Source organism: Botryllus schlosseri, chromosome 2, assembly GCF_051294905.1.
Source record: "Botryllus schlosseri isolate E-star chromosome 2, Bs_hap1, whole genome shotgun sequence".
In the NCBI taxonomy this organism is placed as follows: Eukaryota; Metazoa; Chordata; class Ascidiacea; order Stolidobranchia; family Styelidae; genus Botryllus; species Botryllus schlosseri.
In genome coordinates, this window is record NC_137237.1 from 4,739,770 (window position 1) to 4,765,953 (window position 26,184).

Genomic DNA, 26,184 nt, shown 5'->3' on the forward strand with positions numbered 1-26,184 from the left:
CGTATAATTTTAATTCTAATCTAATTTGGAAAAAGCGTTTAGCTATAATTCGAAGCTTTAATTGTAATTCTAGTCTAATTTGGAGTAAACTGCGTAGCTATAATGCTGATTCTAATCTAATTTGAAAAAACTGCAGCTATATTTATAGTTCCAATCTAATTTCGTAAGAACTGTAGCTAGGCTATATTTCTAACTCTAGCCTAATTTTAAATAATCTGTGTAGTTATAATTCTAATTCTAGTCTATTTTGGAATAAACTGTAGCAATAATACTAGTTCTGATCTAATAGGGGTTGACTGTGCAGCTATAATGTTAATTCTAATCTAATTTGGAAAAATGTAGTGATATATATAATTCTAATCTAATTTGGAAAATAAATGTACCTATAATTCTGATTCCAGGGTAATTTGGAGAGAATGTAGTTATAATTCCAATTCTAATCTGATTTGTGTAACTATAATTCTATTTGTAATCTAATTTAAAATGGCTGAAAATTTTCCAGTCGCCCTGGTAGTACGTGTATGCATTCGGCTATATTATGTGCTGTTAACTTTGTGTGTGCTTGACACTTATGGAACCGGCACAGGACTAGCAAATATGTACAGTGTACATTAGGCCGAATGCTTTATGAATTTTGCGGTACTTACATAATGAGCGCTCTTAATATGTCATCTTGTAGGTATCTAACGGTAATGCGACTGCACACTTGAAGTCAATGTCGGTTATTTGACGATCAACAGGTTCTTTGCCACGGTATATGGTGCTTGTGTCTCCTTCGCTCTGCACGATATCGCTAATTTCTCTGGATTTATTGATCGGACATGGCGTTTATGACAAGTGTACATCGTGTGTAGTGAGACCGGGAATAGTGAAATGCTAATATTTAATTTGGTACCGCCGTGAAATCCTGTGTGGCGTGTATATTTGCGTTGGGAAGCTACGTCGCCGGCGTCTCCCTGTCCGATTTTGAACCTGGATGAACTTGGATGGTTTGTGATTATAGGGTTTGAGTCGCGCTGCTCGATTTGTTATAATGCCGTGTTTTCGCACAGCGCACTGTGTGCTGTACTTCTGGCTGTGTATAATCTGATAATTGACTTTGAAAGGGATATACCGCGGGTTTGACATATTTTACCTTGCGTGCATTGCCGCAAGACTTACTTTGTTGGAAAAAGATGCTGTTATTAATACTATTCATCTACGCTCCTCACCACTGAAAGTTAATTCATCAACGACAATTTCAGTTTCGATACAATTTTCCATTGTGGAGGCCCCCTTGAAACCTTGATTGGCAGTACTCAAAGCTACGAACGTTACTGGAAATAACTTAATTCCAAAGTCCTGATCATCCCACATCATCGCTACTAAGTGCAATGAAATTGGTGTGGTCGAAAAATAGCAAAGTGTCTTTATTGCGATGGATAAGAAGCATTATATTCTTTGAGTTGGCACGAAAAGGTACATATTTGAACTTTGACATATTACATTATCACTCAGCCCAGCTCTAGTCATGGGTGTTGTGGGCCCACCTAAATTGAAGGGTTATGGGTTTGTTTACTGTCAACTATGATACATTTTGTTTTATGCACCAGGTATTCTGGCCCACTGAAAATGTCTTGATACTGGTTTGTTTACTGTTAACAATCGTACATTGTGTGTCCTGCTTTCTCTACAAGTAATTTGTGTCGATACCAATCGAGGACTTGTAATGTTCCACTACGGTTTGGTCATGCCTCTGTCATAACATGATTTTGGGAATGACTTAAGGGGGAGATCATGAAGTTAGCTGATCCGGGAGAATGGTGATCTTGTGATTAAAAACTGGCAATCGTGGTGCATTTTAAGCGGAGATCGTAAAGTTTGAGATAATGCTAATCGTGTGATTGAAAATTGCTAATCCGGACGCATAAAGTTGCATAAGGTTAAGCGCGATGGTTGTCCTGAACAACGTTCCCTCTAATTTTTGACGAGTCTGCGCACACTCACCAACTCACTGCGCAGACCCTTGGACAACAGTGCGTAACGACTAAAAAAAAGGTCATCACTTCGGATTTGCGCACGTGCGCAGCTTAGAGGGAACATTGGTCCCGAAGTGGTACTGTTAATCAAACGGTGTGTGCGATATCTGTGGCGCCATAATGCGAAGAGGCGTTGTTGACTGTCGTCAATTGTCAGGTTGTTGAATGAAACGGAAAGCTGTTGATGAAAGATACTGCGACTGTAATAGGTAGAATTACCGTCGCGTAGCTAACGTGTCTGAAGTTGCAGTAAAATTTAAATTATGACATAAATGACGTGTCTACTCGCAGATCTGATGACGAGAAGATGGAGAAAGAAAGGAAGAAAAAGAAGAAGCGTAAGAAGCATCACCACCACCACCATCACCGTAGCACGATGAGCCAAAGGCGGGCTTCCGGGATCCAACTGAAGGTATGTTGCGAATATTGTGTAATGGAGCATGTTTTTGCGTTACGAGAGGACTTTTTTTCTCAAATTGTACTGGCTACTTGATAAGATTGTTAGGTCACATGATTTAAGCCTACACACCAAATTTGGTTCAATTCCAACCAGTGGAAGCGGAGTTATTGCCATCGAAAAATTTGGATTGTCAATAAAATAGTATTCACGGCGGCCAATTCTTTAATTATTTATTATAGGTGTGCCCACCATAAATACTATTTTATTCAAATCCAAATTTTTCGACGGCAATAACTCCACTTCCACTGGTTGAAATCGAGCCAAATTTGGTGAATGTCGTTTCTATAGACGACCTAACACTTTCATGGGGTGAACAGAAAATTTTGAAAAAATTTTATTAATATTTCTATGTCATAAATAGAAACTTTCTTCTCCTGTAGCAACGCGGCTACTGGCTGGAATCGAACCAAATTTGGTGTGTAGGCTTAAATTAGGTAACCCAGCAATTTTATCAAGTAGCCAGTACAATTTGAGAAAAAAAAGTCATTTTCGAACACCCCTATTCCTCATAAATCAAAATTTCCTCGAAATATAGTCACGGCTAAAGAATGCAAGTCAAAAAAACGATATTTAACAGGAAATGGACGAGCAAATGAAGGAAGAGCGTCGCAGGAAGCATCTGTCTGACGACGGCGACATGGAATCTCAAAGTGAGATTTTTGGTGTTTTTACTGCAGAAATGATACTGATTACTTCTCTCTCTGCAGGCCACCGTTACGACGTGCACCCCGGTATCAGGAAGCATTTGCTGCACCGCCCGGTACAGAAACGCAGGGCCAAACCCGAGACCAGCAAAGTGCCCACCGACAGGAAGCCGCACGAGGTTAGCAAATGACGTCCGTCGGGCTTGCAGAGTTACGAACGTTCTTACTATAAGACATTGTACGACTCGATAATTCTATTTGTCTAGTTACCTGGTAAAATAATTGTACTCTAATTTGTACAATGTTTGCATTCTTTAATTTTGATTTTAATCTAATTTCTGGTTTTTCTGAAAATGCGACAGGAGAACGGTGAAATAGTAAGAAATGCTGCGCGGACATTTTCCATTCCATCCCATTCTCATGGTGGGATTTAATTCAATTTCCCTTTTTTTTGCTAATTCGGTCATTGTAATTCTAATCCGTATTTATCAAGCTAACATATTTCTAGTTGTCCGATCTTGCGTACGTTACCCTAACCCTAAAATCAATTATAAATACACGGACCTGCAATATGTATATTAGGGGTGTTCAAAAATGATTTTTTTTCTCAAATCATACCGGCTACTTGATAAAATTGTTAGGGTACCTAATTTAAGCCTGCACACCAAATTTGGTTCAATTCCAACCTGTAGCCGCATTGCTACAGGAGAAGAAAGTTTCTATTTATTATATAAAAAATGATAAAAAAAAATTTTCAGAATTTTCTGTTCACTCCATGAAAGTATTAGGTTGTGTATAGAAACGCTGTTCACCAAATTTGATTCAATTCCAACCAGCGGAAGCGGAGTTATTGCCGTCGAAAAATTTGGATTTGAATAAAATAGTATTTACGGTGGGCACTATAATAAATAATTGAAGAATTGGTCACCGTAAATACTATTTTATTCAAATCCAAATTTTTTCAATGGAAATAACTCTGCTTCCACTGGTTGGTATTGAACCAAATTTGGTGAACATCGCTTCTGTAGACAACCTAACACTATCATGCGGTGAACAGAAAATTTTTAAATTTTTTTTCATTATATTTTATTAACATAAATAGAAACTTTCTTCTCCTGTAGCAATGCGGCTACTGGCTGGAATTAAACCGAATTTGGCGTGTAGGCTTGAATTAGGTAACTTAACAATTTTATCAAGTAGCCAGTACAATTTGAGGAAAAAGGTCATTTTTGAACACCCCTAATGTGTAATTTGCTTACAACTTCTTTAAACGTTGCCCCGGCGTCCAGGTGTTCGTGGAGCTGGACGAGCTGGTGTCCGGGGAGTGGAAGGAGACGGCCCGTTGGATCAAGTTTGAGGAGGACGTGGAAGAGTCTCAGAAGTGGAGCAAGCCCAGGGTGGCGTCGCTGTCGTTTCACAGCCTGCTCGAGCTCCGTCGTAGTATCGAGAAAGGTACGATCTTGGTTCCTGGCTCGCCAGAATCCTGAGTTTTGTTGTGTGTCAGTCTCACTTTCACTCACTTTTCGCCGGTCTCCAGAATACTGTTATCCAGGGTTGTAACCAAGTCGCAAGGTTCCGAGTCGCGAGTCAATCTCACTTTTATAGTTTTGACTCGAGTCAAGATGAGTCGTGTTCAATTCAACACCGAGTCAAGTCCGAGTCCAAGACAGTACATAGCGGGCCGTTTACGAGTCGTCGTGTCGTGACTCGAGTCCAAGTCATTGTGTTCACTGCTCAGTTTTGAGTTTGACTCGAGTCGAGCTATTTTACGTATTTGAAAAAATGACTCTCGTCAAGTCGATAATCGCGAAAATTTTAAACCGATTTTGCAGGAGCGGTGATCTTGGACCTGGACAACGACAATCTGACCGACATCGCCAACACGGTGGTGGAACGTATGGTCGTGTCGGACCAGATTCGCGAGGAAGACCGCGGAAGCGTGCTGCGAGTCCTACTTTCTAAGCACAAGTGCGTGCCGTCTAACGGGTTTTTATGTTTAGACGAGATGAAATACCATAAAATGTTTAGCTGGGGTTCCTAACCTTTTTCACGCCGTGGCCCCCTTTGAAAAAAACAATGACCCCCCTATTTTTCGTTATTCTCATTGAATGGCATATTCATATTGAAACGAACCCGGATATTTTCGGCTGGCAATCGTCAGCAACTAGTAGAGAATTGGAAACGACATTTTATATCCACAATTGTATCGCAAAAGATGACGTCCCAGGCGTGATATTTCCAGTGACCTATATTTTGTGATTGTTGATGTACAATGTTCTTGTCAATTCTCTACCTCAAAGGAGCCCTTCCAAGTTATATTAATTAACCGGTAGTTAGAAGGAAAATGTAATTATCATATAAGATAACACACGATGAACATGATAGGTGATTAAATAGTTATTACAGGGCAAACATTCGACTTTTTTTTACACTAAAAAACTTTTTGTCAAAATTTTGTCTTTTAAAGAACTCATGTTGTTGAGCCGCGCAATATTGCGTGGCAATTTAAAATTTCTTTTGTGACTTCTTGGTGATGAGGCTGGGAACCCCTGTTGTACAGAATATTACTCGTTGAGTATGTAATTTGGTGTACAATGGTGGCCTATTTCCGACAAAATAACACTCTGTTTATTGCTGCTGCTATAAAAAAGCCTGAATTCTATCTATTACACTGTTTTATTACCATTCTTGGCACTTGAAATCTTTATGGAAAAACTTACTCACTATTTGGACACATTGCATTCAATATCTATGCCTTTCGGTAAATGTGAAAGCGTCACGGTAGCTTGGCTGTTTTCGAAAGGCATCTTGCTGTAATATATAATTTCCCGTTGCAAAATTGCAGCTTACCACTTGAAGTGTTGGTCTCGCTGACGTTAGCTGAATGCAATGCAGTATTATGCGGATAGGTCATCGAGTTCACGTAACCTTTCTTGCTATGCGGTGATGCATAATAGCAAAACAATTCCAGCTGGTATAACATGATTTGGTCTTTTTAATCGTGGGCTGGCATGCCCGTGTGTGATCATCAGATGACTGATGTGCATATGCTTTTTATGAAATGTGTGCCTTACTCAATTGAATATTTCCACGGTGAAATGTCAAATGAATCTCGCACCTCTGGCACATCGGTAAGTTTGGATTTATCACATGATTCCCCCGCAAAATGATGCGTTACTATGTTATAAACACGTATATAATATCTATCTAGTTCCGGTATAATTGAGTAATAAAATTTTGAACTTGATGCAATGTGAAATGAAATTTTTTCCAGGCGTCTGGCGGCCAGATCTGGGTAATTTTCAAAGGAATATGTTACGTTCATGATTTCCTTTTTTTTCGACTTGATGTTTCATAACGTTTGCTTTTACGTTTGTTAGGAGTAGTCTCGAATTTTGAGAAGTTATTGTTTGCGTTTAACCATTGCCGTGCTTGTAACAGTTGAATTTAGACGGATCTATTAAATATGTGCCGATTGGCAAATTATAGTGAAATTGTAGGTGTGGTAGTGTCAAATTCAGCCCCTCTTGTGTCTTCAAATCGGTTGATTAGTATGTGAACAGACATTTATGGTGTCAGACTATAATAGGATTCTGAAAACTGTCTGAAATAACGATGTATAACAACCCCTCTATACAGTCTTGATAGGTGCATATGCATCGCTCGAGCTTCTTCACATTCTAAGTTTATGTGATAAATTTTCGAGTGCATTTGTAGTATGGTGTTATTGGGATTTGCTAGCACACTGTCATTTGTCGGTTTTATGTTGTCATATTGCTTGTAAATCGTTTCAACAGCAATGAAAAAGCATGTAAGCATACCAGTGATTACTGTTATGTTGGTCGAGACATTGTGTTCTGTTATCCGATTTTGATTACTATCGCTTGCTTGATGCCATCACATCATTATCCGTAGAGCGCTGTTTGTTTTAACTGCTAGTTTGCATATGCGGTAGGTAGCTGTGTTTTTCACTCGCTTTTCTTGTGTTTGCGTGATATGACTGGGTCGTTTTGCGCATGTGTGCGCGTGAAATTGACCGTTGGCTCCTTGATGCGTTGAAGTATTCCGATAATGTGCCGTGGTTATGTATATGGTAATGACTTGGTATCCTAAGAATTTGACTGCGATTCACTCGGAATAGTGTATTCTTGGATTTTATATTTTGCAGTAAATCCTTGTGTTCTTTGTGTAGGCATCTCCCCGGCGAGAAAGGCCTGTCCTACACTTTATCTCAGGCCAGCTTCTCGAACCTGTTCAGTCCGAGCTCGACTAACCTGAACAAAGAGGACGACGTCGCCGTGCGGTTTAGCGTGAGCGCCGAGTCCACAGAAACCAGACTACCGCTGCTGGATGGCAATTCTTCTGACGTGGAGGTAATTCAATTTGTTCCACAATCAGCGGTAGGATATGCCCTCCTTGTTTTGAACTGGGCGATATCAAGAGAGGTTTATTCATGCTCTTCTAGACCAGCGCTTCCCAACCTTTTCCAGTAGGCCGACACGACCCACAATGACCAAACGAATTAGGTACTAGCGTAATAAAGCAAAGGGGATAGGCACTGATTTTTCAATCAGTAGATTATGCATATGTGTTGTGTATCTGCTGTAGTTCTGTGTTTTCTTTGTTAAGGCTGGCAGGAGTGTGTCCATGAGCCGAGTCGCCTCGACTGTCGCCGCTAAGGATTTGAAAATAATGAAGAAAATACCTCAGGACGCAGAGGCCAGCGCCGTGTTAGTGGGTGAGTCATGGCTTCGTTATTTTTTGGAATTCGCTCCGAGTTTCAATCATGTGATCACGCAGCGAACTGATTTGTTTTGGCGCGTTGAGTTCATTCGGTGATCAATCTCAGGATATGCAAAATAGACTTTCACGGGCCGCTGCGTATGTGTTGCCTTGAAACGGAAGATCGAACCGAGCAATATGTAACTGGACTTACATTCATCTCAGCAGACGTTTAACGTCCAGAAATTGGGTTAAATCTGTCAGTGATACATGCTGTATGCTCAATATTCGTGTTTGTTCAACTAAGAAATGGTCTCACCTACCCCTGGCATGTTATTATTCAATTTAATTAGCCCAAACAACTAGGTTTTCTCCCTCCGTATCCATTACCCATATTTACGCTGCATGAGTTGTATTTAAATGCTCAATCTGCCTTCAGCCCTTCAGTCAAGGTTTGCTGTTTTCAAATTCATATTGGTAAGATATGAAGCTGAGGGTATAATTAATATATGTGCTGAGCTGAAATACAGGCATCTGTTTTATCACTTTGGTGGCTGATTTCATGCCGAGAAGATTATTCAAATTCCTTGTGATGGAGTATAGTATATTAATATATGTGCTTACAAACTTGCTCAACATACCTATCCTAATATAGTTCAATGTCGTATCAACTCCAAATTCACATTACAATGCGTATAGAGGATTCACACTCTTGATCCTATAATATATCTTGATACTTGTGTAGGTTTTCGTGTGACTTTACTGCACCATAACCAAAAAGTTGAAACTCGATTGTGATACAAACTGTATATGACACAAACTATCTAAGTTACGAAATAAAAGTAGACCACATTACATTATGATTCTGTCCACAATTGGAGCCTGACCACGCTCTAATATGCCCGTTTTTAACTGACGACTCCCCTGGCCAGATGTGAACAATTGATTAATTCATGGGGTTGACGGTGAAATTTAAAATTTTTCCAAATAATTTTTCATAATAAATTCAAAATTTTCAAACTCCTGTGCGTTCACATATACCAGTTAGGATCGAGCCAAATTTGGTGTACATCGTATTTTAGGCAACCTAACAATTTAATCAGTGAAAACAGGTTATTTTGGAACAACACTAGTCCTCATAATTTATGCTATTCAGAATCGAATCACTAGGAGATTCGATTTTTCCCAGCCCTTGTCGCGATGAAGCACACTGTAATTTGTAAAGTAACCACTTTCGATCTGCTATTTTCAAGCATGCGGTGTTCCGACTAAATCCACGTCTTGAAACTACTTGAGTTCTTCTCAGATCTCGATTGGCTCATTGCATTGCAGTTGCGTTGACTTCTATCTACTTTCGAGTAGAAGTTTACACCGTTACTGCAACAACAAGACTACCTTGACCACTTATTTGCAGGATCGCTCGAGTATCTGGAGCAACCGACGTTGGCGTTTGTCCGTCTGGCTGCCGGCGTCGACTTGGACAATGTAGTCGCGCTGCCCATTCCCGTCCGGTTTATTTTCGTGTTGCTGGGTCCCACGTGCGACGATTTCGATTATCACGAAATCGGAAGGTCCATTTCCACGCTCATGGCCGACGAGGTACGTACGGCTGATGATGGAACGAAAGATTTTGCTTGTTAAACGCTCTGCGTTACTTAACGTGTCGGCCTCTTCGTGTTTTTTGGAAATTATGGCTTGCGTACTGGTGGTTCAAGCAAAGGAATTGGAACAGGACGTAGTGTATTTTTGTCCTTTACGTTTTCTGCAGCATATACGCCGACTCATGATATACATACACACGATCTGTGCGTATGCATACCACGAGTGCATGATGTGCATATGCTGCTGGACAATAGGGGTCTTCAAAAATGACCTTTTTTCTCAAATTGTACTGGCTATTTGATAAGATTGTTAAGTTACCTAATTTAAACCTACGCACCAAATTTGGTTCAATTCCAGCCAGTAGCCGCATTGCTACAGGAGAACAAAGTTTTCATTTATTATGTATCAAAATTTTCTGTTCGCCCCATGAAAGTGTTAGGCTGTCTATAAAAACGATATTCACCTAATTTGGCTCAATTCCAACCAGTGGAAGCAGAGTTATTGCAGTCAAAAAATTTGGATTATCAATAAAATAGTATTCACGGTGGCCAATTCTCTAACTATTTATTATAGGTGTGACCACCGTAAATACTATTTTATTCAAATCCAAAATATTTCGATAGCAATAATTCCGCTTCCACTGGTTGGAATTGAACCAAATTTGGTGAACATCGTTTCTATAGACAACCTAACACTTTCACAGGGTGAACAGAAAATTTTGAAATTTTTGTTAATTTTTCGCGAATTCAGTAATTCCAATCCAATTTGGAAACAACTGTATAGATGCAATTCTAATTCTAATGTAATTCAAAAAAGCTGAAAATTTTCTAGTTATCCAACTCCACCTTGAAGTAGTTTGGAACATTGCCACTTCTACTTGCAACTGAGTAGAAATTTACGGCATTACTTCGAATTGAGTAGCGATGCTGATTGCTGTTGTGTTGAAAAGTATGTTGGTATTGAAATCTACCTGAATGGTGACTGACACTCGTCAGGGGTAACCGTCGGCAACTAGTAGAGATTTGGAAAGACCATTACGTACACCCTTGACGAATGTGTTTTCCAATTCTCTACTAGTTGCTGACTATAACTATATAACTCAATTGTATATTGAAGTTGTGCACCTCCAAGAAGCCATTCAAACACGGACCGCTTTGACGCATCTGCTTTTTAGGAGTTCCACGTGGCCGCCTACCAGGCCGACAACAGGGGCGATCTGTTGCGCGCCATCAACGAGTTTCTGGACGACTCCATCGTGCTGCCCCCGGGACAGTTGGAGAACCCGGAGTTGCTGCGAAACATCAACCTCTACCAGGAGCATCTCGCGCAACGGAAGAAAAGGGCGCAGAAAGCCATCGAAGAGAAGAAAGAAGGTATGAGGACGAATTCAGTGTTTCGTTTGAGATTTTTTGTGTGTTTTTCTTTGTATTCTACGGATCTTGTGCTATTTTATTGTGAACATCTTCGCCGGAAACGATCAAATTCGTCACTGTTGCTGCTCGAGTGGATGTAAATCCGTGAATATCTATTCACCTGCAAGTCAAGTCATTTTCAATGCACCATTGAGTCAAGTCCAAGTCACTGAGCATTAGGGTCAAGTCCGAGTAATAGTGTTGTGACTCGAGTCCGAGTCCAAGTCATTATGTTCACCGTTCGATCCGGTTCAGCCGCTGCTAGAGTGATAAAGAATGGCTCACATTCATAATATTGTCATTTTCCTCAGTCCCAACAGTTTCTGGTCCTATTTTCCAAGTATCAGGACTGATAGACGAAATACCGATCATGTGGTGACTTTACTATTCTTGAAATTACTGTGAAATGTCTGTCTTGGTTGTCCTAGTCTCGAGTCATATGACTTGGTTCGAGTCATGCGCAATGACTCGAGTACAAGCTGAGTCAATACAAAAATGACTCGAGTCAAGTCGAGTCACCAAAAAATCGTGACTCGAGTCGAGTCATTACAGCCCTGGTGCAAGTGGACCGAGATGATATCAAACTGCGAAGTGTTCCATACTCTATTTTGTGCCTTCGGCTGGCCCCCCGCTTCTAATGTAGGTCTATCTTACGAAGTTGCATTATAGTGAGCAGGTTTGTTGTCTACGTAGACGGTATATACAGCTGCTTTGTTTTACCTTCAGAGCCAGAAGAGCCTCCTGAGAATCCGTTGCAAAGAACCAAAAAATGCTTCGGCGGCTTGATCCGGGACGTGAAGCGCCGGTATCCGCGGTACCTCAGCGACATCACGGACGCCTTCAACACGCAGTGCCTGGCCGCTTTTATCTTCATATATTTCGCCGCCCTCTCGCCAGCCATCACGTTCGGTGGTCTGCTAGGTGCGTGGTTATCAACCTTTTGTCTTTTGTCTTGTTTGGTGATATCGAATGGTTCGCATTTATAAGATACTAATTTCCTCACTCTTAGCAGTTTCTGGCCGCATTTTCAAGTACCGGTACCTGTAGACGAAATCCCAGTAGTGTGGTGACTCTACTATTCTTCGAAATTACGATGAAATGTAGGTCTTGGCCGTCTGAATCTCGAGTCATATGACTTGGTTCGAGTCGTGCGCAATGGCTCGAGTCCAAGTCGAGTCAATATACAGATTGGCTCGAGTCGAGTCATTTCCGTATTTTTGGAAAATGACTCGAGTCAAGTCGAGTCATCAGGAAATCGTGACTCAAATCGAGTCATGACACGATTCATTTCAACCCTGAACTGTGTAGCTATGAATTTAATTCTAACTCCAAAATCTGATTTGGAAAAATCTGTGTAGCTATAATCCCAATTCTAATCTAATTTTTCAAAAGCTGAACATTTTCTAGTTGTCCGACTATGCCTCGGTATATTCCGCTTGCACGGCTTTGGGTGTCAACTCTGCATTTTGTGTTGCAGGAGAAAAGACTGGCGGCCTGATGGGTGTTTCGGAGATGGTTTTGAGCTGCTGCTTTTGCGGCTGTACTATGGCGTTGTTCTCCGGGCAGCCTTTACTCATCGTGGGCGCTACGGGACCTTTGTTGGTTTTTGAGGAAGCGGTGTATGCGGTTAGTTAACTTGTCTTTTTAAGAGACGGCTCTGTTTCAAAATAATTTAGGAAATCGGTCTTTTCCAGAGACTTGATTAAGCTTTTTGCTGATCATATCACGTAATGCTCGCAAACTAGTCAAATGCTTGTGTTGAATGGTGGAAAAAGTACGGTTTCAGTTATTGTAATAGATAGGCAGTTTGTTTACATATATTTATGATATAATATTATAAGATGGGCATGGTATTCCGATTGCACTACTTTTGCATATTATGCCGCTGTGAATGATAATAATAATAGCTTGATATATGATCTGTGTGATATCAATTTTTTGAACACCATCGACAGATCATGAGCTGCCTATTACTCATAAATGCTGCCCGCATATTCAGTAATGGCAGTTTATTTTTTAGTGTAGCACTATAGGTATGTACGGTATCTGTATTGAATAGTAATGGCTTCAAATGTGATCTGTGCCAGCTTGAGCTATGAATACTACAGGAAATGAAACTTCTTGGATTTTTTTGACTTGTTACATAGGCAGCGATTTGCATTCCTCGTGATGCGACCATGTTAATAAATTCCATGCTGAAATTTTGGTCGCAATTTTCATATTTTGCGCCTTATTTCCAGTTCTGCCTTGCCAACGGCTTGCCATTTCTCGCGGTGCGGTTTTGGATCGGGATGTGGATCTGCATCATATCGATCGTGACCGTCGCGTTCGAAGGGTCCTTTTTGATCCGATTCGTGAGCCGGTTCACGCAGGAGATCTTCGCCGTCCTGATAGCGCTCATTTTCATCTTTGAGACTTTCAAAAAGCTTATTAAGGTGAGCGAAAACGGGCTTGGATATGCTATACCGGCGCCAATATACAAGAAGAGTGGCAGATGTACAATGCGTTGCAGTCTTACGGCGTCACATTTGCACGGAGCCGTAGTTTTTTGTCTTTTTAAATTATGTAAGAATCAAAATTATCGCTACACAATTTATTTTGCCGAATTAGACTGGAATTATAATTATTGCTAGTTTTTTCAACGTTGGATTAGAATTGGAAGTACCAAATTCGTGAAATCTTTGAAATTTAATTAAGTCAGAGCTCTTCTAATGAGCATGAGTGTGGCAAATGCCTATAGCCAGAAATTAGATTAGAATAAAAATTCTAGCATAGTGACATTTCACGAATTAGATTGCAGACATTTTGTTCTAATTACTTTAGTCGAGTGCTTTTCAACGTTTCTGAGCACCGTCCGCATTTTTTCCGCAAAAATCTGGTTTTGCAGGTTTTCGAAGTATTTTCACACTGCAACATTTTGTTGGCGGACCCCGGACCCCAGTTTAAGAAATTATTTTGTGCGGTTAATAAACGGCCACAGATTGTGGTAGCTGACAAGAGTCTTGTGAATAAAGTGTATGTCGTTAGGTCTTCGCTACTGATCCACGGCCGTTACTACCCTGGTTTATATTGGTGACTTTCATGTCTGTAACGAGTTTTAACGTTTCACGTTACAGACGTATCAGCAGCATCCTCTCATGCTCACCTATTGCTTCGACGAGAATCTAACAGACTACGGCAACGTAACCGCCAACCTCACCCAATCATTTGCGAACAGCACCTTGCCAGACAAAGACGGTCAGTATTGTAATGCTTTTTACTCTGGTGTTATATTGTTCAATATAATTATATATTCATCGGAACTTGGGCAAACTACTGGAATTTCAAAATACGCAGCTAGAACTTTAACTACTCACTGATCAAAACTCACAACGGTAACTGCTCAAAAAACCTGTAATTAGTTGACCGTTAAGCCTGATATTGATGTTGAAATAAATAGATTTCAAAAGAACTTTATATATCAACAATCGTATCACCAAATCTGGTATTCATATTGAAATGAGCATAATTCAACGGAACTTTGTACATCAACAGTTGTATCACCAAATAAGGCATAAAAATTTGAATAATAGGACGCGCAGATGACTTCAGCTCGATCAGCTGCATGTTATCCAATTGTATATTGAAGTTCTGTACCTCCAAGGGTCTCATAATCGTGACTATCTCATGTTTCTCCGACAGTGAACATGGACCAACCCAACACTGCGCTGCTTTCGACCATACTGATGTTCGGCACTTACATGATTGCGATGCAGTTGAGATCTTTCAAGTAATTCGATGACTTTGGATTTGTGTTTGAGTTTGTAAAAGTATCTTTATTTTATGTCTATCAGGAATAGTAAATTTCTGCGTAGTTCCGTGAGGAGAACGATCGGAGATTTCGGAGTGCCGATCGCTATCGCAATCATGGTTCTTCTCGATTATTTAGTGAAGGAAACTTATACACAGGTTTGATTTTAAATTTTCTTTTTGCTACTCCGCGATTTGAATTGTGAGGCGACATTTTTTGTGCCATCCGAATTTTTTAATAATGCAGTCCACTATTGGTGCGAATATGTTGCTACGTGCGATGGAATATCAAAGATCGATCTATCCTGGTGAATGCTGAATTCTACTTTTAGCTCACGATTTTTTTTTCAATTGACACTTTTGACACACAAACGGAATTTATCGGCTGATATGATGAGTTGGCGTCCAATAGTAATGAAATTTTGACTGTTCACAGGAAATGTTTCTCGAATTGGTGCCGTGAATGGTGAAATGTTGTTGTGAATGCATTTGACTCCTCATAAGAGGGCGTAAGAGTGACAGTGTTGCTAATCAGGTAGAGGTAATGCTATGAATTTCTATTCAATCATGCCATGCTCAAATACTTGACATCCGAAAACTACTCGAAGTCCACGACAGGAATTTATGGCTACTTACCAGGGTTGTAACCAAGTCACTAGGTTTCAAGTCACAAGTCAATCTCACTTTTATAGTCTTAACAGTTTCTGGGCCTATTTTCCAGGAATCACGACCGATAGACGAAATACCAATAATGAAGTGGTCACTTTACTGTTCTTCGAAGTTACAATGAAATATCTGTCTTGGCCGTCCTAGTGTCGAGTCATATGACTTGGTTCGAGTCGTGCACAATGACTGGAGTACAAGCCGAGTCAATACACAGATTGACTCGAATCGAGACATTTTACGCGTTTGAAAAAATGACTCAATCCAAGTCGAGTCACCAAAAAATCGCGACTCGAGTCATTACAACCCTGCTCAAAACTGACGGATTTTTCATTTTTGCAGAAACTCAATATTCCTGACGGTTTTTCGCCGACCAACGCCTCCGCCCGGGGCTGGCTCATTGACCCGCTCGGCACGGAGAGCGACCCGATGCCGGTGTGGATGATATTCGCCTCGTGCCTGCCCGCTTTCCTCGTGTTCATTTTGATTTTCATGGAGTCGCACATCACCGAGTATGTTCACGTAGATTGTTGCTGGGAAAATTTTCAGACTGTTCTTATTTGATTAGAATTAGAGTTATAGCTACTCAGTTTTTTTTTAAATTTGATCGCAGTTAAAGTTGCTGAATAGGAAAAAACACGTGTCCGACCGTCTTCTATTTTGCAGGTTAATCATCAGCAACAAAGACAGATGTCTGAAGAAAGGCACCGGCTTTCATCTCAACACTGTCGTGCTCGGGATCGTCAACGCCGTCGTTTCTGTCTTTGGCCTGCCTTGGGTCTGCGCCGCCACCATCAGATCTGTCACGCATACGAACAGGTTTCCGTCTTTTTCTTATTGTCGTGAAGTGGGTGTTGCGACTCGTGCTCCGATTACTTCAATACGGTAATTCTTAACCGTTGCCAACCTGGCTGACCCCAAATTTCGGCTTGGTCACAAAAACTGCCGTCTACATCCCGTATGAATCTGACCGTACCGTGTAATCTGTAATAGTGGTCAAGCCTATTCAATTTCGTGTGCTCGCTGGTCTTAAATTCCAAATTCTATGTGTACAACGTCCTGAAAGTATCCCGACTAACTGCTAGAGATGGATGGGTCGTGTTTGTGGAGTTCGGAACAGACCTGGATCTTTTTTCCGTCTCCAATGTCAGGATCGATCCAACTAATACTACTAGAACTGATACCACTGCTGATGCGTCTAGAAACACCTACAGCTTAACAGGATATGCCGATACTTAAAATTCCATTTGCGGTGTCAATAGATAGCTAGAATCTAGTTGTATCAAGTTGATTTGTCATTTGAAATTAGTGTGTTTGGTCACGAAGGCTACCGGCTCTCCATTACCTACTAGTGTTGCAAAAATGTGTCGATTTGTTTCAACAGCCTGACCGTCATGAGTCAAACTCAAGCGCCCGGAGAGAGGCCAAAAATCGTGGCCACCAGAGAACAGAGGTTGACGTGTTTTGCCGTCAACGCTGTGCTAGGTACCGTCCTCTTGTGTGCTTGATGTAAATGTCTGCGTGATATGCGTTTGCGTTGAAGGTTTGTCGATCCTGATGGGCCCGCTACTGAGGAACATTCCCATCGCCGTTCTTTTCGGCATCTTTCTGTACATGGGCGTGGGTTCCTTGAACGGCGTGCAGATGGTGGACAGGATCAAGCTGTTGTTCATGCCTACGAAACACTATCCCGATTATAATTACGTCAGAATCGTGAGTAGAGGTTTTTGTGATCGGCTGATGTTGTACTGGCGGTGCTTGGGTCAGGTTGGTGACATTAATACAAGTCCTGAACAATTTTTGGTACGTATTCCATGTTGTGGTAGAGCTTTTACATCTGACTTATCCAGGTTTTTGAATGTCTGTCCAGCCTGTATCTGACCACATCATGGGTGGGAGTCGGTTGGGTTTGACTTAGGCCAGAGTGAGGCACTCGATGATATAAATTTAAAATGTACATAGAGTATCAATCTCGGGGTTTGGCTTCATGTACTGTACACGCAGTGGTGACCAAAGTTGTCAGCGTTGCTCCTTAAGTAGAAGAAATGTCACGAATTTCTACTAGGGTATAAGCAGGGGTAGAGATTATCAAGTAGACCTATGTAAAAAAAGTACCAAAGTCCCTAGAAACCTGAAACCGTTGTCATTAATTTCTACACTATTACAAGCCACGAGCCAAATTTGATATGCATCGTTTTTTAAGTCAAACTAACAATACTATGGGGTAGGCTTCTAGCTAACAATTACGGTGATACGATTGTTGATATGCAACGTTCTTTCCAATTCTCTACCAGTTGCTGACGATTACCCCTGACGAGTGTCAGCCGAAAATATTCGGGTCCATTTCAATATGAATATAATATTCAATATTATGGGCGGCAGTAAAATTTGAACAGCCCTAGCGTGCACACTATACAGTCCTCTTCCGTAACTGCCTAACGTTACACGTGTCTGATTTTCGGTTTAAAGGTGAGACCAATCAAGATGCACGTCTTCACCATCGTCGAACTGCTCTGTCTGGCCGTGCTGTGGGTGGTCAAATCCACGGCCGCCTCAATCGCCTTCCCGTTCTTCCTGCTCATGACGGTGCCTGTGAGAACACTGCTGTTGCCCAGGTTTTTCTCCAAGAAAGAACTGTCGGAGGTAATTATTCGTGCAAGCCGTGCGTTAGGCTTGCGTGTGTGTTGTAGACTGTCGTCGTTGTGAATGGCGTGTTGATGAGCAAGGGATATTGCCGAGGGACAGACGGCGGTATCCGCGTCGGCGTTGGAGCCATCGACTGTACATGACTCGCCGTTTGCTTTTGTTTTTGTACGTTTTTTTGTATTTTGACGTTTTTTGGGGCTGCGGAAAGGTCGTTTTGTAACCTATGTCGGGCGTGGCGTGTCGTATGCTCTTATCGTGAGGATAGTCGTGCAAATATGACTTGGTATCTTGAGTGAGTTTTGGATACCGTGATTAAGGTTGGGTGCAATGATATTTTCGAGTGCAAAAAAAGCGCGCCCCTAAAAATTCAATCAACAAGAATTATAGTTTTGATACTATCTTACACCGTGGTCGTATCACAGCAACCGAGACCTGTCGCAAAGCTACACACGTTAGCGGAAATGACATTTCTGTTGAGCTATCAAGCCATAGCATTGTCGCAAAGTGCGATGAAATAGGCGTGGTTGAAAAATGACCGAACAATCTTTCTGGCGGCGGGGAACTGTCTTTTTTTTTTGAGATCGCGTAAAAGGTACACATCTCAACTTTCCACGTTACAATAATAATTTTCTTTGTGGTTGCATAAAATGTAGCAGTAAAGATGATGCAAAGTATTTTTTACCTACGACTGTGCAGAAATGTCGCTTCTAGTAACGCGAGTAGCTTTACGTTACATGTTTTATGTGCTGTAACACGAACTTCAAGTTTCAAGGCTTTTGCAGTGGAAGAAAGTATTCGAACCATAAGTCTCGCCGATAGTATGATTGAGTAATGTATTCATATTGAAATAAATTGTCAGCAACTAGTAGACAATTGAGAGGAACATTGCATGTCAATAACCGAATCACCAAAAAAATACAGTTGCTGATGTACAGTGTTCTTAATTCGCTGCCAGTTGCCAAACATATTGGGGCTTATTTCAGTAGGAATATATTCAATCGTATGCCTAAGTTCTTCGTCTCCAAGAGTCTCTACAGATAATAGAATTCTTATGGCAGGAGTCATGTAATGTGGTTTCATTACAATTAATTCTCGATTTGGGTCAGAGTCTTGTAGTCTGTGTGCCCAACCCTAATTGTGGATATCCCGAGAGGTTTTTTGCGTGTCCCGATTTCCTAGAATGCTGCGGCATGCCATATTTCTGACATCTTTTTTATCCGAGGTATTCGGTGGCCTGTGTTTGCTATGATTCCGAAACCAGCACGGTTTGTTTTGAGTCCCTTTCTCTGCCGTCTCTATGAAATACGTCTCGACGAGAATCGCATGCCGAAAGGTTTATGAAATATTCATAAAATTTCGTTCTCATTTTCTACGTTGCTGGAATCTAGGAACAGCTTTGACTGGCTGTCGTTCCGTTAGCTTCTATGGTGTCGCTCCACTATAAATGCTGTCCTTACTCGATGTATCATAGAGTTATGATACGCTGAATCATGAATGGCTAGTTTCAGCATTGGTGGCATGGGATAACAATTTGTTCGAGACATGTTGAGGGTAAGAGGGTAATGACTAACGAGCACTATTTTTTCAGTTATCTGTAATTATTTTAACACTTGGTGGTTATTGAGGTGTAATTCCCAACTTAACCAGCATGCGTGTTGAACATGATGAAATTCATTTCCCGATGGTATAAGATGATAGCCAAATTAGTTTGAATGCTACTAGCAGTATCCAATCTGTAAAATGTAAAGTAGCGCAATGGAACTGGTTTTAGTTCATCCCTTAAAAGCTGTCGTGTGTCTCGGAAATGCAGTAGCATTCATGAATAATTTAGTTTTTTCGTTGCAACGTGACCAGCGAAGTATTCTTCCTTCCACTTTTACAGCTAGACAATGACGGCTCGAGTACGGTTGACAGCGATGATTTTGAAGAAGACCTTAACTCACCCGATTGATACGCCCCGTTGTTTGTAAACTTAACGCTACTCGACGTAACGCTGTGCATGGATCTAACTTCCTGTGCATCGCGAAGCTATGCTGATCGCAGGCAGACTGATTCCATTAAACTGGCACTGTTGCCTGTTTTTCTTTAACAAAACTTGGTTCTCAAGACTCCTCATTCTTCATTTGTTCGAATGTACATTACTATGTGCACGACCGCTTTTACCTTGTAGAGGATGCCCTTGTTTAAAGTCCCATTGCCTGCATTTACTCTTACTTGAAAATTTATTTGAATCCCCGATGTGTTGCATGTCTCGCGCAGCTAACTTCAAACGCTTTGTATACTGAAGCTTATTATTTTCTAGTTCATCACTTTCATTCACTGTTTATTTTTTGTTACACGCAGCTTGATGGATAGTGTGAGTTCCCTGACTTGTTCATGTCGCTCTCCAAGAGTCTACCACAAGTTCAAATTGGAAGTGACGAATGTCCGCTATAAAAAGTGGTATAACATTGTCTTGTGGCATGGGTGTGGTAGTGTGAAAATCAAGTAACGGTAATTGTTGTAGCGTGACAATCACTTACAGTGGGAGCTTGGTATTTCGAATGCAAGTTGGATTTATCTTACAAATTTGTCTCAATTGTTATTGACTACTGGTAGTAATTTACATTGTGAAGCGTTTTTGTCATCTGTTTAATGCTTATTTCAATAAATATTGGCGTTCTACATAGACGAATGTCATTCTTTTCGTCGGTAGCTCATTTTGCAGTAATTTGCAACCATACTAATTTCACGAAATCCGCAATTTTCACACAGTTTACTCAATTCATTGAAATCACGTAAAGACATGTCATCACAAGTGAATGCTATCAATAAAAAGTATGAATATATTGTTGATTGCGTTTGAACTATTGATTAGAATTGAAATTACTAGAATATTATAAAGCTGATGTTCTTGAAGCGTCTTATTCATGCTGGAAGTGCTGCAATAATCATTCAAAGCTTAGTTAGCAAGACGAGCAATACAAGTTATACAGGGACGTGCAAAAAAGTCTGACAGTCAGCAGATCAGGAAGTATAAAATTGTGCATGTTAGCGCCCCACAACAATACTACTCCGCAAAACGACCAGGATCAAATTCCGATATGTCTATTGTGGCTTTGCCACTAACTATCAAATCTGCAAGGATTTTACCAGTCATTGGCGCATTCAAAATGCCCCAACATGAATGTCCCGCTGCCACAAATACCCCATCACAATCGGACACTCTTCCGATGATTGGCATACCATCCTCGGTCAGCGGAAGATAACATGCTTGCTCTACATTGACGGTGCCACTTTTCAGAGAAGTAGACATTTCTGAGCAAAGATCTTTCAATGCTTTGCAGCATCCTTCACTGGGGTTTACCATTCCTGGTGGTTCTAGGTTTTCAGATCTCAAGGGATCTTGCACGATTCCACAAACAAACGCCTCTCCGTCAGGTCTTGGGTAGATATCTGCAGAGGATTCCCCGTATGAAATAAACACTGCGTCTGGAGTTAATGGCGTCTTTGGTTTCACTGTAATAGAGTGTGCTTTCTGACCATAGATTGATCGGGGTAGAGATGGAAACCACTGTCTTGCTATGCCTGTCCAGGGGCCCATCGCTAAAACTACGTTTTTTGTGCTAAGTTCTTTTCCTCCATTTATTGTTATTGTCTTCAATTTGCTCTTCGGGGTGTATTTTATATTAACGACCTCAGTTTGAGTCATAAATTCGACTCCCATCTCCAAGCATACTTGTTGAAGTTTTCTGCAGAATTGGTAAGGGTGCAGCTGCGCGTTTGTGGTCACATCGCCGATTTTCGACGGGCGTTGTATGGTACTTCCGTCGAGCCAAGCGGGGAGTTTAGCGTGACAAGACTTGCTGTATGACGAACTTTTTTGCAAGGACACGGAATGGGTTGTTAGTCGGCGAAACCCATATTGATTTTCTCCGTCCAGCTCCTTCGCTAGGGCACAGTGCAGGTCGTAGCTTAGGATTGCGAGTTCGTTGATCGACGTGCCCGAATTCCAATCTCGAGCTAAAAATCCGCCAGCTCTGCCTGAAGCGGCATTAGCTAGTTCGTTTTTTTCAAGGACGGTTGACCTAATGCCAGCTTTCGCAAGGTAATATGCCGTACAAGTCCCGATAATTCCACCGCCACAGATTATGACTTCCATATCGCTTGGTTTGCGTTCAGCTACTTGAAGCAACCATATCCTGTCATACCAGCCGCGACGCTATAATATTTGATGTCACCGCAGCCAGCATCTGTTCTGTATTTGCAAAATGTCCATTATCGTATTTGATTTAGCGGGAAGCACCCAGATGTCAGTGCCGGGGAGAATATATTTGTTATACAAAGTATCGATGTATCACGCGTGTAGTCAATGATAGCCAATAGTTTCTGGTAAAAAATGCTTTCAATAAAAATCTGTGACTTGACTTAGCCATTAGGACATGGCCTTCATAGAGCCATCCGTTTTTTTTTTAAAGGTCAACTGCATCTCAAAAATGACTTTGCCTTATTTCGTACATTATGTGGTTAGAAATATGAATAAAATAATGAAAATTGAAAATACCTTATAGTTTTCAAGTAATTTAAATTATAAATCGAAAAGTCAAAAAACGGAAACGAAACCATTCAGCCATGAAATGACGTCATGTAACTGACACAGCAGAAGTCTTGATACCTGGTTTACCACTGTGATTCTGCCAGAAAATGCTTACGTCATAATTCCGAAATCGCTGAGTCATTGTTGTCGGAATGATTCACTTGAGCTAAGATCAAATATTATAACTGGAAAAACAATTTCGCGACAAACTTGGAGTGCAAACGAACTGAAACACACGAGTTTTATCAATAAATGACGCAAACGGTATCATCAATACAATATGTCATCGAAACTTGGAAGGAGTGCTTCATTTTACAACCGCCAGGTAGTACTTATGGCATCTAAATTTTCAGCCGTTACGTAATCTACGCAGGCGGACCTACTACGATTCTCGCCTGTAGCCGAAGCATCAGAGGTTAATTTGTGTTCCTTCCCCCATGTTTGACTGTTTCTTACGGCGTCAAGACGCCCGAAGAAAGACTCCACAAAAGATTATATGTGATATCGAGCAGAAAAAAAAAACAAATAATAACGTTTAACGAAGACAGCCTATCCCACACTGTTACATCGGCCAATTGGCTTTAGTCGTTGTTTGATTAAAATACCATAATAGGTAAATGCAACACCTTCTTGCCGGTTACCTACATCGCATTACACACTATGTGTCTTGAGCACATCAGAATATAAATGATTACGATTATTGCGATTAACGTCATGTTCGTGTTTGGTATAGGTCGACTGTAATGCCGCAATTTATGAGTTATTCAATAAACAATAAAAACAAAAAAATGCAATAGCGTTGCTTCTGCTTCGGACATTTTATATATTCGCAAAACTATTTCATCGTATGGTTTTACGTAGCCTACTTTTTGAAGATCAAAACGCACGATTTTATAGTTTCAATCGACAATTAGGACACCCGAATTGTAACGGCGTGCCCTCTGCTTCGGATGTGTTACATATTGGGATAAGTATTAAATCATGATGTTAATGACAATATCAAAAAGTTGGGAAATTGCGTACTTTTTTATGATCAAAATGCATGATTTTGCGTTAAATGCGACTTTTCGTCCAATTCGATTTTTGGGCAGTTTCAATCGACAATTAGAACGCCCAAAATGTAACGGCGTGCCCTCTGTTTCGGATATGTTATATATTTCGATAAGTATTACATCATGATATTAACGATAATATCAAAAAGTTGAGAAATTGTGTACTTTTTCAAGATCAAAATGCACGATTTTGCGTCAAATACGACTTTTCGTCCAATTCGATTTTCGGTCTATTTCAATCAACTATCAGGACACCCTAAATGTAACGGCGTGCCCTCTGCTTCGGATATGGTATATATTTCGATAAGTATTAAATCATGGTATTAACGATAATATCAAAAAGTTGAGAAATTGTGTACTTTTTCAAGATCAAAATGCACGATTTTGCGTCAAATACGACTTTTCGTCCAATTCGATTTTCGGTCTATTTCAATCAACTATCAGGACACCCTAAATGTAACGGCGTGCCCTCTGCTTCGGATATGGTATATATTTCGATAAGTATTACATCATGGTATTAACGATAATATCAAAAAGTTGAGAAATTGCGTAATTTTTCAAGATCAAAATGCACGATTTTGCGTCAATTACTACTTTTCGTACAATTCGATTTTCGGTCTATTTCAATCAACGATTAGGACACCCTAAATGTAACGGCGTGCCCTCTGCTTCGGATATCGTATATATTTCGATAAGTATTACATCATAGTATTAACGATAATATCAAAAAGTTGGGAAATTGTGTACTTTTTGAGGATCAAAATGCACAATTTTGCGTCAAATACGACTTTTCGTCCAATTCGATTTTTGGGCAGTTTCAATCGACAATTAGAACGCCCAAAATGTAACAGCGTGCCCTCTGCTTCGGATATGGTATATATTTCGATAAGTATTACATCATGATATTAACGATAATATCAAAAAGTTGAGAAATTGCGTACTTTTTCAAGATCAAAATGCACGATTTTTCGTCAAATACGACTTTTCGTCCAATTCGATTTTCGGTCTATTTCAATCAACGATTAGGACACCCTAAATGTAACGGCGTGCCCTCTGCTTCGGATATGTTATATATTTCGATAAGTATTACATCATGATATTAACGATAATATCAAAAAGTTGAGAAATTGTGTACTTTTTCAAGATCAAAATGCACGATTTTGCGTCAAATACGACTTTTCGTCCAATTCGATTTTCGGTCTATTTCAATCAACTATCAGGACACCCTAAATGTAACGGCGTGCCCTCTGCTTCGGATATGGTATATATTTCGATAAGTATTAAATCATGGTATTAACGATAATATCAAAAAGTTGAGAAATTGTGTACTTTTTCAAGATCAAAATGCACGATTTTGCGTCAAATACGACTTTTCGTCCAATTCGATTTTCGGTCTATTTCAATCAACTATCAGGACACCCTAAATGTAACGGCGTGCCCTCTGCTTCGGATATGGTATATATTTCGATAAGTATTACATCATGGTATTAACGATAATATCAAAAAGTTGAGAAATTGCGTAATTTTTCAAGATCAAAATGCACGATTTTGCGTCAATTACGACTTTTCGTACAATTCGATTTTCGGTCTATTTCAATCAACGATTAGGACACCCTAAATGTAACGGCGTGCCCTCTGCTTCGGATATCGTATATATTTCGATAAGTATTACATCATAGTATTAACGATAATATCAAAAAGTTGAGAAATTGCGTACTTTTTCAAGATCAAAATGCACGATTTTGCGTCAAATACGACTTTTCGTCCAATTCGATTTTCGGTCTATTTCAATCAACGATTAGGACACCCTAAATGTAACGGCGTGCCCTCTGCTTCGGATATGGTATATATCTGGATAGGTATTACATCATGATATTAACGATAATATCAAAAAGTTGAGAAATTGCGTACTTTTTCAAGATCAAAATGCACGATTTTGCGTCAAATACGACTTTTCGTCCAATTCGATTTTCGGTCTATTTCAATCAACGATTAGGACACCCTAAATGTAACGGCGTGCCCTCTGCTTCGGATATGGTATATATCTGGATAGGTATTACATCATGATATTAACGATAATATCAAAGAGTTGAGAAATTGTGTACTTTTTCAAGATCAAAATGCACGATTTTGCGTCAATTACGACTTTTCGTCCAATTCGATTTTCGGTCTATTTCAATCAACGATTAGGACACCCTAAATGTAACGGCGTGCCGTCTGCTTCGGATATGGTATATATCTGGATAGGTATTACATCATGATTTTAACGATAATATCAAAAAGTTGAGAAATTGTGTAATTTTTCAAGATCAAAATGCACGATTTTGCGTCAATTACGACTTTTCGTACAATTCGATTTTCGGTCTATTTCAATCAACGATTAGGACACCCTAAATGTAACGGCGTGCCCTCTGCTTCGGATATGGTATATATATTTCGATAAGTATTACATCATAGTATTAACGATAATATCAAAAAGTTGAGAAATTGTGTACTTTTTGAGGATCAAAATGCACGATTTTGCGTCAAATACGACTTTTCGTCCAATTCGATTTTCGGTCAGTTTCAATCGACAATTAGGACACTCAAAATGAAACGCA

General features: G+C 40.3%; 2 protein-coding genes across 6 annotated transcripts in view; one reads left to right on the top strand and one right to left on the bottom strand.

The window, feature by feature from the left end:
• The window catches only part of LOC145433104 (band 3 anion transport protein-like), a 36,205-nt gene extending 15,418 nt beyond the window's left edge, over window positions 1–20,787 (top strand). For 3 of the 5 annotated variants that reach the window (XM_080310036.1, XM_080310040.1, XM_080310041.1), the window contains 22 exons: window positions 2,310–2,430; window positions 3,056–3,128; window positions 3,186–3,301; window positions 4,412–4,574; window positions 4,955–5,090; window positions 6,397–6,417; window positions 7,315–7,495; window positions 7,752–7,860; window positions 9,259–9,443; window positions 10,621–10,819; window positions 11,585–11,779; window positions 12,336–12,484; window positions 13,099–13,293; window positions 13,975–14,095; window positions 14,540–14,627; window positions 14,692–14,806; window positions 15,653–15,822; window positions 15,977–16,129; window positions 16,695–16,795; window positions 16,854–17,023; window positions 17,780–17,953; window positions 19,839–20,787. In XM_080310036.1, the coding sequence (XP_080166162.1) occupies window positions 2,310–2,430; window positions 3,056–3,128; window positions 3,186–3,301; window positions 4,412–4,574; window positions 4,955–5,090; window positions 6,397–6,417; window positions 7,315–7,495; window positions 7,752–7,860; window positions 9,259–9,443; window positions 10,621–10,819; window positions 11,585–11,779; window positions 12,336–12,484; window positions 13,099–13,293; window positions 13,975–14,095; window positions 14,540–14,627; window positions 14,692–14,806; window positions 15,653–15,822; window positions 15,977–16,129; window positions 16,695–16,795; window positions 16,854–17,023; window positions 17,780–17,953; window positions 19,839–19,907 (3,004 nt within the window). In that variant the 3' untranslated portion in view covers window positions 19,908–20,787. The remainder of the gene's footprint in view (window positions 1–2,309; window positions 2,431–3,055; window positions 3,129–3,185; window positions 3,302–4,411; window positions 4,575–4,954; window positions 5,091–6,396; window positions 6,418–7,314; window positions 7,496–7,751; window positions 7,861–9,258; window positions 9,444–10,620; window positions 10,820–11,584; window positions 11,780–12,335; window positions 12,485–13,098; window positions 13,294–13,974; window positions 14,096–14,539; window positions 14,628–14,691; window positions 14,807–15,652; window positions 15,823–15,976; window positions 16,130–16,694; window positions 16,796–16,853; window positions 17,024–17,779; window positions 17,954–19,838) is intronic. The other 2 variants (XM_080310038.1, XM_080310037.1) reach the window with 2 other exon arrangements.
• LOC145433105 (uncharacterized) lies at window positions 20,693–22,270 on the bottom strand. The gene has a single exon (XM_080310042.1). It carries the CDS (start codon window positions 22,095–22,097, stop codon window positions 21,006–21,008), a length of 1,092 nt encoding a protein of 363 aa, XP_080166168.1. The 5' UTR covers window positions 22,098–22,270; the 3' UTR covers window positions 20,693–21,005.
• Between the last annotated feature and the right edge of the window lie 3,914 nt (window positions 22,271–26,184).

Coding starts and splice junctions, on each gene's coding strand:
- LOC145433105 (XM_080310042.1), bottom strand. CDS start 22,097: ATGGAAGTCATAATCTGTGGCGGTGGAATTATCGGGACTTGTACGGCA.